General features: G+C 42.4%; 1 protein-coding gene across 1 annotated transcript in view; it reads right to left on the minus strand.

Moving 5' to 3' along the window:
• LOC144597818 (uncharacterized) overlaps window positions 1-12,214 on the minus strand; it is a 148,874-nt gene that overhangs the window by 40,927 nt on the left and 95,733 nt on the right. Inside the window, exons 10-14 of the mRNA XM_078407439.1 lie at window positions 7,624-7,737; window positions 6,620-6,853; window positions 5,035-5,145; window positions 1,352-1,544; window positions 138-283 (exon numbers count right to left, since the gene is read on the minus strand). Of these exons, the coding sequence (XP_078263565.1) occupies window positions 138-283; window positions 1,352-1,544; window positions 5,035-5,145; window positions 6,620-6,853; window positions 7,624-7,737 (798 nt within the window). The remainder of the gene's footprint in view (window positions 1-137; window positions 284-1,351; window positions 1,545-5,034; window positions 5,146-6,619; window positions 6,854-7,623; window positions 7,738-12,214) is intronic.

The following is a 12,214-nucleotide window of genomic DNA, read 5'->3' on the forward strand; positions in this document are numbered from 1 at the left end:
GAGACAGCATTTCTAACTTGCAGGCTCCAATCCAAATGCCTGAATGCATTTTTAGACATGGGCTCATTTCCACCCATTAGGACACCCCACTCAATGTAACTATTTGGATGATATGAGCTTCACAGATTTTTCTTCACCTTTGAATCCTTTCACGCAAGTACACTTGTAACCATTGACGAGGTTCGCACAAGTTCCACCCTGCTGACAAGGATTTGACTCGCACTCATCTTTGTCCACGTCGCAGTTTACTCCAGCCCAGCCAGCATCACATTCGCATTGGTAACTGCGGGAATGAAAAATGGGAAATTCAAGGAAAAGATTAACCGGAAGCGTCGCCTGCTTGGAAAAGTCACGTCCAAAAATGCAGAGGGGGCCTGTAAATCCAAGGATATCATAAAAAAATGTATTTGGACTGAACATGCGAGTCAAAAATGACACTCCAGTACAGTGCTTAGGGACAACCCACTGATGGATATGCCACCTTTGGGATGTGAAGCTTGCAAGAAGGGTGGGGGTTTCTCTTGGGTAACAATGATCCTCAACCAAAGCCTTGAAGATGATTATCTGGTAGCCACATCATGTTTGTTTAAGCGAATTCACCTTTGTTGACCGTGTAAACCCTTCCCCATTACTTTCAATGGATGATGTAACATAAAAAACACATAGCATGCATCAAGCATTGTTTAATGCATTAAAAAATACCAATTCCACATTCAATTCAAGACCACACATGCAGGCAACAAACAGAAAATATCAGGTTTGTCAAATCCAATGAAAACCCAGACTTTAGTACCCAACCTTCTTGCGCCTATTCTTAGGTATAATATAGTTACTCCTCAGAGAAGAACAATTTTAATTTATGTCCTCACGCAAATTTTTAATTGGTTTCACACTGTTGAATTTTCCATGCATCTCTCAATGCAATGAATCAAACTGGAACACACTTTCAAGAGGCCACAATCAGGCAAGTCGGTCTCACCCAGCAAGCCAACGGCATAGGCAAACCAAACTCTGCCCGTATCCCATACCCACGTAGGATAAGCAGCAAACTAACTGCAGGTGGCATTCAGATTCCCTCAGGTGACTCCTGCCCAGTTGGTCTCACATTCATACTGGTAACTGCAAAAATGAAAACGATCATTTTTTAAGGCAAGAATTAACTATGCTCCTGGAGTTTAACTGTACTCCTGGAGTTTTCCTTATGCCTCCATTGCCCCTGCGCCCCACCCACCACATTTACGTATTTACACACATTCATTAGCAGTGAGAATTTCTAACACATATTTTGCAAGTTAAATGCAGACGTTCTAAGAGATAGAAGGAGCAAAGAAAGGCAGCGACTGGAACAGACCTGTTGACGTCATCCACACATCGTCCATGAATACAGGGACTGCTCTTGCATTCGTCCACCTCTGATATACAATGGGGATCATGATATCCTTCAGGGCAGCGACAAACAAAGTGGTTTATTTTATCGACACATGTACCTCCATTATGACATGGGTTGGAGGCACATTCATCTATGTCAACATTGCACATGGGTCCTGCGAACGAGAACACAAAAACACTTAAATGTGAAGCCAAGCACCCACAATTCAAAATTATTTTGCTTCATTGTCAGACTCCACTCTTAGGTCCTCGATCAATTTTCCCCCTGTACCCATATCATCATACCACCATCTGCACTTACTCCATTGCAGCTACTTCTTCCCTCCTGAATCAAGAACACAAAAAAGCTTTCAAGTTGCACCTAGGTTATCGGAGCTGGAATGAGGAGGAAAAGGAACTGAAGATTGCTCAGAAGGAACCAATTCAAGAGTAAATATTTCACAATACTTAGAAAGGTGAGCCTATCAGCTGATAGTGAACATTTTTAATAAAGCAAACCAACTGGTGAGAGACTCCATTATTGTAATAAAGCTAATGCATCCTCAAGAGATCTGGCAAGAGCATACCCTTCCACTAGCCTCTAGGTAAATGGGGTTACACGGTGGTGCAGCAGTAGAGTTGCAACCTTACAGCGCCAGAGACCCTGGTTCGATCCTGACTACGGGTGCTGTCTGTATGAAGTTGATACATTCTCCCCATTACAGCGTGGGTTTCTCCCGGGTGCTCCAGTTTCCTCCCATACTCCAAAGACATACAGGTTTGTAGATTAATTGGCGTCGCTAAAAATTGTAAATTGTTCCTCGTGTACAAGATAGCGCTAGTGTACGGGGATCACTGGTCGGCGTGGACAGTGGACTGAAGGGCCTGTTTCCACGCTGAATCTCTAAACTAAACCGGCAGAGCCATGATTTTTTGTAAGCTTGATAGACAGGACTTTGGCTCCGCTTGTCAAAGAGCATTGTCTCACCACCTGTTGGCTCCATCCAGGCTTAAAGACAGTCGGGGAAGAATCCTGTGAGCAATGAAATTGCAAACCTACTCTTTATAAAGGGGTTTATAATTTCACTGCACAGAGGAACTGTCGTTCCAGCCGCACCCTCACTATCTCTTTAAACAATGAGCCCATTGATTGCAGCCCAGGTATCCGTCACCAACAAAGAACAAAAAGTAATGACAAGTAGACAGTGTGATTTGTAAGATATTAGTCATTGCTGGAAGTGGAAGCACACGATTCTATATTTAATGGATAAAATCATTACGATCACGGAATTCCCTTTGCACAATGCCAAATTTCAACAACTCAGGTTCCCAGTCACAAATAGTTGAGAGAGCGGGCCAAAAGATGCATGGACCATAGGAGGACATCAGATGGGCTTTCCAAGACCAATCCGTCATCCCGCCTACGTCACTGGCTAGGGAATAAATTAAAATCTCAACTGTGCAACATTCGTAGAGTGTAGAAGCAGTCCCGAAATTCATGGAAGGATCATGGAATGAAAGAAAGCAAAGGGATAATGGAACCCAAACAAAATCACCTTTCAAATCATCGGGGGAGGGAATGAGGTCAGTGAAACCTATTGCTTTACAATCCGGTCCGTGTACGTCACCTTCCCCATGACTTTAAACTGCATTTCTTTTGTTGAATTTGTGTCAAATGCTCCATGTGACCACATCGCAACTGGAAGAGCTGCTGCCTCACTGCTCCAACAACCCGGCTGCAGACCTGATCTCCGGTACTGCCTATGGAGTTTGCATGTTCCCCCTGACACCATGTAGGTTTCCCCCGAGTGCTCTGGTTTTCTACCACTTCCAGCAGATGTGCTGGTTAATTGGCCACTGTAAAATATCTCCAGTGTAGTTAAAGTGGTAAACGAATCAAAGGGGTATTGACACGCACATGTGAGATAGCAAGTTGCAGGCGTACAGGGAAATAAAGAGGGGGAAAGGGACTGTTGGAATTGCTATCTGAAAACGGAATAATTTAAATCTGAAAGTTAAAAAAATGATGCGGTGCACATTTTCCTCTCTTGCACGAGGTCCAATTCTCATTCTGTTGAAAGATCTGGGCATCAAATACCATATAATATTATTTCATTCTCAATCTTTTCCCTTCCCTCTTGGCGCAGTTATGGCACTCTCACCCAAGTTACAATGTTAAGAGTCCAGCCCCCAATTCTGGAAGAGAAGCAAGGAACTCTGCAGTTTTGGCTCCCAAATAAGATGCACTGAATAGATCCAACATTGCTTCAAAAAGCCAGAGTCCTGAAGATATGGTCAATATTTACCCCTCACCAATACACACAACTGTTTGCTGTCACAAAACTGGCCAAGTGATCATGCTCTACAGAAATTGAATGCACAAAGAATTCCATGAATTATTCTCATGGTGGGTGGCACAGTGGACCAGAGACCTGGGATCTATCAAGACTAAGGGGGCTGCCTGGACGGAGTCTGCACCTTCTCCCTGTGGCCACATGGGTTTCCTCCCACATTCCAAAGATGTACATGTTTGTAGGTTAATTGGCTTCGGTAAAAAATTGTAAATTGTCCCTCGTGTGTAGGATAGTGCAAGTGTATAGGGTGATCGCTGGTCGGCGCAGTGGATTCGGTGGGCCAAAGGGCTCGTTTCCAAGCTCTATCTCTAAAGTAAAGGCTAAATTCAAATTCCAAAATTCAAAATCAAAAGAAAGCACCAAAAAAAGACATCCCATTGGAATGAACATTGTTTCGTCACTTTTGCTCAATAAAAAGGTCACCCTTTGAAAGCAGGCTGAATTGTGGTGAATGCCACACCTATAAACATGTTGCAAAGTGGCTATGACAAATTGAATAGAATGGCTCCAAAGGAATAGCACTGAAGGAAATCTAAAAATAAAATTATATTCAGTAGAGAAAACCAAGATGTGTCTGGCCTTCTCAGTGGGCATAAGGAAGCCTGCAGACTACTTCAAAAACCAGCAGGGCTCCTGCTCATGTTTTGGCCAATACATCCCTTATATTCTTGTGCTATGCCATCAGGTTCACCGGGCCATGATGATATAGAACGTAGAATATACAAAATCGGAACAGGCCGTTTGGCCCACGATCTCTGTGCTGACCATGATGCCAAGTTAAAGTAACTCCATCTTTATGAATGAATCATTTATATATAATTTGTTTGTGTATTGTCCAAGTCTACTACCTATACCTCACCCGACTTGTGCACATGATAAATCGATTCGACTCTGCCTGCACATGATCCATATCTCTCCATTCCATGCACTTTCACATGTCTGACCAAATGCCTCTTAAAAATCCAGGCACCTATCAATTTCTGCGTAAAAAAGTCACAAATCTTTAAACTTTGCCCCTCTCACCTTAAATCTACGCCCTCAAGTATTTGGCGTTTCTACCCTGGGAAAAGGATCAACGTCCTTACCCAAACTGCCTCTCATAATTTTATAATCTGATACTCTGTTTACAAGAATAGCACCTGGTCAGTAAATAATGCTTGTTTTAACTCCTTCAATTTCTGAATTGAATACCAACTGCATCCTGCAATACCAACATATTTTTCCTAAATTAAAAAAATGATAGAAAATCTGTTGTCGACTGAGCACAAATTAGAAAACAGGCCCCTGGAACAACAGCAATATCTGGTCTTACCTGTATATCCGGGACTGCAGACGCAGTCATAACGATTTATACCATCTTGACAGCTCCCATAGTCACATGGGTTGCTGGCACAGTCATCATAGTTAATCTCACAATTAACACCTGCAAAACAGGTCATATAAAACAGTCATTTAACATCCATTCAATGCGATGCAATGCAACAGAGTGGCAAGATCAAATGGTGCAAACATGTCTGATCATTTTCAACTCACAACGACCCCCAACGGTCTGAAGAGACTTTCCAAGAGCCCCAACAATAATTTTGCACTTGTGGTAATTAAAGTCTAGTAAACATCATTCTATCCAATCAATCTAAACAAATATTCTCTATATTCAGATTTGCTGCACTATTCTCAGCTTCAGAAAGTTCCTCATTCTGCGCTTGCTTAAAACTCTGGAGCACAAGGCTCTCGGGTAGAAGTTGTTGACATCGGCAGAGCAGATCACAGAACAAGTTGCTGAGAACTCACTCACCCTGGTTTCTTCCTGTCCATCAATTAATCACCTCGGGCCCAGTCCATAGATTTCAACATGGGGAGAAACTAAGTGATTGTACCTGTACCTGGTTCACTAACTACTGGCTTGCAAAGATGAAATTCATTGCCTTCATACGTTCATGGTTGGTACTTGACAAAGGATTCTACACTGAATCTTCTGTCTCAATCACTTTAAGAATATTAGAGGCTGGAGTGAATGACCTGGTCCATCAAGCAACTCTACCATTCAAGGTCATGGCTGATTGTCTCCTTGTATTCTGCTTGGGTAGCTTACATCTCCAATTTCAGATAACATCCCCATTCCCCCCTGACATGCTTCCTCTCTTAATTTACACAGGTCTTTCCATGCAAACCTTTCTCTCAACTCACCAGTTATTTTTCCCTCCTCCACCGCTACCCTCTCCAGGTCTCTATATCACCCACCCATCCCCCCTATTTTTATCTACATACCATCCCTCCCTCTGATACTACATTTCACTCTTGATCTTTCTTATTCAATTCCACCATCTGCAGCCCTTTGACTTTCACCTCTCACATCCAACCGTTTATGACCATCTCCACCCTTCTCTCCTCCACCCAACTCATCTGCCAATCACACCCCCCCCCCCATACCAGCATCCACCTGTCACTTGCCAGCTCTTTCCCCATCCCTCCCCCTTCAACTCTTTCTACCAGGTATCTTCCCTCGACACCATTATTCTGAAAAAATGTCCCACCCAAAATGTTGTATGTCCATTTCCCCGTATTGATGCTGCCTGGCTAACAGTTCGTTTTTTGCTCAAGCTTCCAGGAGTCTCTTTTTTCTCCACTCTGAATCTTTATGTTTGAAAACCTAATTTAAACATCTACCGTAGTGGCACTTCACATTGAGTGTTGTTCGAGTGTTTAAATTTAAATAGGAGCCAAAGGATGGAAACAGCTCCCCTAACAAACTGTGAAGAATTAATACCAGTTCACCAAAAAACAGCTTATTAATGTGGGTGTGGGGTGGGGTGGGATGGGCTCATCAACAGTCAGAACAATTGCCAAGTGATTTTCCTGGGCTTGACAAGACTGGTTCTTTAACAACAGGTACTTGCCAGAGGTGCCAACTGGGCATCGACACTTGTATTCATTCACACGATCTTGGCAGGAGCCTCCATTCTGGCAGGGTTGACTCTGACACTCATCGATCTGCTCGCTGCAGATCAGCCCCTTGTAACCAGAATCGCAAGTGCAGGTGTAGCTGGCGATCCCATCCTCGCACTTCCCATAGTGGCAGGGGTCTGGACTGCAATCGTTTTCGTTAATCTCACACATAGTCCCCATGAACCCTTGTATCCATTTGGGAGCAAGGAGGAAAAAAGAGTGGAATTAGCAGGAAGAAATTGTTGTCTGCTGTGGTTCTTTTCACAATATGTTTTCTAAAGCACGAAAACATTTCTACACTTCACCAATATTATGCTTTAAGATTTCACAAGAGCATTCACAAGAGTTGAAGTGTGTTACACTTGAATTAGCAAGATTACTTGGCCTGTGCTGGTACTCAAATGCATATATCCTACCTGTCCTGCCAAATATGCTACAAGCATATAAAAGCTGTATTGCAATGCTTGGGAACTATAACCATTAGCCCAGCCTCATCCTGGTTTAGAGTGTAGTCAAAGCACAAAGCAAATGGTTGGCCAAACCCATGTGGGTTTACAAAATTAAAAGTAGTCTGGCACTGCAACAGTTAAACGTGACTGTGGGAAAGTTATTCTAATTCAGATGTGTCCCAAGGACAAGTAATCTAATGCTGCAATGCGCTGCGAGGTAACATTAATTATCAGTTGCTTGAAAACACAAGTGTGGTGGGGGAGGAATCTATTTTTGCAGCAGAACAGGAATTCCAGTTCAGTCAACACCTGCAAGTTAAACAATTCAGGGACTGTCTTGAGCATGGAACTCTCAAAGGTTGGGATGTGATAATTGGGAGCCAGAAAGGGGGGGGGGGAAGAAATCGGCAAGTTGACTAGCAAAACATTCCATGAAAACAAGATTTCAAACACTTCAGATAATATTTAGTTTCACTTCCATTTATCTAGAAATTAGCTTGATTTACCTTCACTGCACACACACTCGAAAGCATTTGGGCGATCAATACATTTGGCTCCATGCTGGCATGGGGTGCTGGCACATTCATCAATGTCGATGTGGCACATATTTCCAGCAAAACCTGCAGCAAACGCACACATAGAAAAAGCCACAATAGTGAACAAGGCACAGCTCATCCATGAAAGTCCTTTAAAGAAACAGTATTTCAATGATGTAGAGACTTGGACTAAAGTAGAATACAGAGACTTGGACTAAAGTTTGAAAGATCCTCAAATTTAAATATGGTGTCTGGTTCATTTAAATTGTTTAATGAATAAATATGTAATGTTGATTAAGAAAAAGCTGGTATAATTAAATAGACTCAAAAACATAGACACAAGGAACTGCAGACTTAAGAGTTCTATTTAAGTCCTCTGTCAAGGGAACTTGTTGGTCCAGCTTATTCTCCACTCGTTGAGCAGCCCAATGAAATGGCCAAGTGAGTGATCCAATTGTACCAATCCTCTGTGACAAAGTTGAATTGTAAGAAGACTAAGATCAGATGGATTATCAGGTATCATATAGCTATAGCTCCTCCTTGTAAAATTCTCCCAATCTTGGGAACCTCTCTCCATCTAATTTATAAAACCCATTTAAAATTTTCTGATTTGGGTTGTCATTTGAAGAATGAGCATCTACGGTCAGTCCCTAATGGGAAATGTGTCACTGATCCTTCATTGCTGCTTGGTCCAAGTCCTTCAACACCACATCACATCATCCCACCTATCTCCTAAACCAACAACACTGTTCAGTACATCATTAACAGGAGACAGGCAACCAACTTCTACCTTCAAAGGCAATAAGGGCTGGGCATCAAATGCTTCCAATAATGCCACATTCTCTAAAATGAATTCAATACATTATAAAAGGGGTTTGATAAGGAAGGTGGAGAGGTAATGATGTTTCCATTTGTAGGAAGAAATCAAAATAAGGAGCTATAAATAAACGATGGATACTCTTAAGACCAATGAGCAATTGGGGAGAAGCCTCTTAATTCAGACTAGACCAAGTGGACCCGTTGGGCCCAAACCTCTCCTGCATTGGTGCAGCATCCTCTCCTCCCCCTCCCCCCTCCCTCCCCTCCCTCCCTCCCCTCCCCCTCCCCTTCCCCCCTCCCCTCCTCCCTCCCTCCACCCCCCCTCCCCTACTCCATCCCCCTCAACCCCCTCTATCCTCCCTCCCCTCCTTCCTCCACCTCCCTCCCTAGGAGATAGATTTAAACTTTAAAATGTGAATAACTAAAAATATAACACCGATTTCAATGAAACTTCTTCCATTAGCACCAAAGGGACGACGGTGAGTAAGGTGGGCCTAAAATTGTCGCGCTATCATGTACCGTTTTGGCTGTAGTTCAGGAACAAACAAACAGCCGAGTTTTAGTATATAGATGGTGGTTAGAACGTGAAGCTCACAATCTCAAGTGGTAGTTGTGCCCTGCCAATGTGGCAATAAAGAAACACTGGACCATTGAAATGCTGGAGTAACTCAGCAAGTCAAGCAGCATCTCTGGAGAAAATGGACATATTTGGAGCGTGGACTTGCTGACTGTTTCACTGAACACTTGCGCTCGGTCCGCCAAGGCGTACTGGATCTCCCGGTTGCGAACCATTTTAACTCCCCTTCTCACACACATACTGACCTTTTTGTCCTGGGCCTGAAACGTTGATTTCTACAATTTTAGGTAACTTCAACAAACACCTCTGTAGGAGCCATTTTGTGTTTATTAGCTATCTTAGCATATTATTATATTCTTTGTATCCTGCTGTATTATTTTTGGACACCAGGGGATTGTCGTGAGATAATACTAGTCTTACGTTTTTGGACGGAGGAGCCATGGGAGGAGCCATGGGTTAGAATTTTGAGTATAATGTGCCCAGCACTGACGTAATGCTTCAGTGTGACACCAAGAGCTGCTAAGATAATAGGGTCTTAGTAGACTAATAAACGACTAATTAACTGCAACGTCGTGCAGTTGTTGTTATTTGTGTCAAGAACCATCGCTCCCCTCCTTCGTCAACGGTAAGCTTAAGGACTTTATTGGGAAGGACAAAGCTGCTGCTACAACCTCCCTTTCCCTTCCCTTTCCACTAACGGTCCATTAACCAGTTCCACAAAAGTGACAGAAAGGACTCAATGCATTATACTATCCATTCGGCCTTGAACATTATGATCTGGTGAAAGGTTACTTTAAATGCTCATATAAAGTCTCCATGAGCTATCTGCCTGCTGCCATTCCAAGTCACTGATTAAACTGAGTGAAATATGCCTTTATGATGATAAACCTTTTCAGTTTTCACCGAGAGCTGAAGCCACATCCTGTATCCAAATTAATCAGGGAAACCTCTAGTTGCCAGCCTGGAGCAATGGTGCAATGCAATGCAGCTACACATAAAAATGGAGCAAGGACATGCCAGCAGGCAACGCGAGTTGGCATAGCAATACTCCTCTCTATACCTTCCATCACAAACAAAAAGGTGCTTGCAAGATGCCCTGGTTTGCATTTATCTACTGCGCAATATGAAAGCCACCAGTCTTTTGTGTTCTCAATTTCTTCAGTTCTGAGGAAGGAAATTTGACTGAATCATTAACTGCTTTTCTCCCTCCCCCTCCGCAGATGGTGCCCGACATGCTGTGCATTTCCAGCACTTGGTTTTAAATTCAGATTTCTAGCAACGGCAATAATTTGCTTTTCATAAAGCCATTGAGCGAAAACAACTGGAAAAAAAAATCTTCATTGCCGCATAACGATGCCAAGAAATAAGAAAGTAGCAAGTGAAAGTGAAGCTAATGGGGAAGATACAGAGTGGCTCTGATTATGTGCTTTTAGTTTTGGAAATAATAAAAATAGGTGAAAACAATATTTCTTAACAATATTAATCATGAAAATTAAATTATTAGTAGCTGAAATGAAATACTCATCATTCATCCAGATGGAGCAAGACTACGTAGGGATATGAAACATAAGAGAAAGTTGTGGGGAAGAGTGTGTGAAATGGGTTCATTCTTCATTCTCCATTGCCACCCTGTCCCCACCACACACATGTAGTGTCTCGTGCATCTCCCAAGTCTATAAAAGTTACATCTCAACAACATTGATGGTGGGCAGAGGAATCTTCAGTCTTACTCGAGTGTGAGGGAAGCTCACTGTCAGACAAACTGTTGCCAACAGCAGGAAACAAAGGATGGAGGTGGATTGCTCCTGGGGCACAAGGACCTGGCTGTGATCCGAGTGGTACATTGAGTGTGACTGGCTGCCTGGCAACAGCAGAGTGTGCCTTGGAATCCTGCTGCTTTGTGCACTAAACAACAGAACTGCTTGGAAGCCTCCAGGAATCTCGGGAGAACTTTCAGAGAAGGATGGTGTCATTATCACAGGATTGCATCTAAGCTCCTTTCCAAATAAGGACTGCACCTTAATAAAATCGTTATTACCCTTTTGCAAACTCCCCCAAATTAGATGTTTAAACAGCCAAGATCGAGCAACGGCCCACAGCGTTGCATGTTTGTTCCATTCTCTGCGGTGTAGAGTGGAAATGTGCACTGCATTCCAGGTGAAAGGAGACACAAATGCACATTGTCGAAGTTGCTTTCTGTGTTCTAACTATACCCGGATAAATTGCTCGACAAGTTGGATTGACGAGCGTTTGATTGACAATACATTTGTGCTGATTCCTAAGCAGTCTGGCAGACTTTTAACCCATTTAAGTAATAACTTAAAAAAATTTTTTTTTAAGAGTTTCAGATAATAAACAGTGGACTATTAATTTATAAATATTTATGTTTCTGAAATAGTATGGTGTTTAACGTATCACAAATTTTTATCAAGAGTCAATGGGAAAAGGACATGTTCACGTTTCAAACTACTTGGAAAGAAGCCTGCTCCCTTTGAATTTTATTCCAGCATAAAGAGGAAACGGTATGATCTCCTGGAATTCTGCAAAATGAATGGTAGCAGGAAGGATTTATTCCCTCTGGATTCTGCACCGAAAGAATTAAAGTTTTCAATCTGTTGGGATTTCACAAATCCATCCAAAGTCAGTAAAAATGGGTTTAGTCCCTTGCATATTAATACAGCCATCACAGTATCAACTGGTACATTGTGTAAGAAGGAACTGCAGATGCTGGTTTACACCAAAAAGCCGGAGTAACACAGTGGGTCAGGCAGCTTTTCTGGGGAAAGGAATAGGTGACATTTCGTGTTAAGACCCTTCATTAGACCAGAATCTCGACCCAAAAGTTTTAACGTCACCTATTCCTTTCCTCCAGAGAAGCTGCCTGACCCACTGAGTTACTCCAGCATTTTGAGTCTATCACCTGGTGCATTGATGTATCAAACAGTTATGCTCTCATTTTCCCATTGAATCAACATATGTCAATTATCTTACCTAATGGCAGATTCCCAAATAAGTCAAACATTTATTAATTAATAATTAATATTGTCGTGCCACAGAGATATGGAAGTACTTGGAACTGTAAATAGGATTTCATTCTTTTGAATTTTCAATAAAAACCTTCATTAAGCATTACGAATGTGGAATAACTACAAACATTGAGTGTAG

The sequence above is a fragment of the Rhinoraja longicauda genome, chromosome 11 (genome assembly GCF_053455715.1).
Source record: "Rhinoraja longicauda isolate Sanriku21f chromosome 11, sRhiLon1.1, whole genome shotgun sequence".
In the NCBI taxonomy this organism is placed as follows: domain Eukaryota; kingdom Metazoa; phylum Chordata; class Chondrichthyes; order Rajiformes; family Arhynchobatidae; genus Rhinoraja; species Rhinoraja longicauda.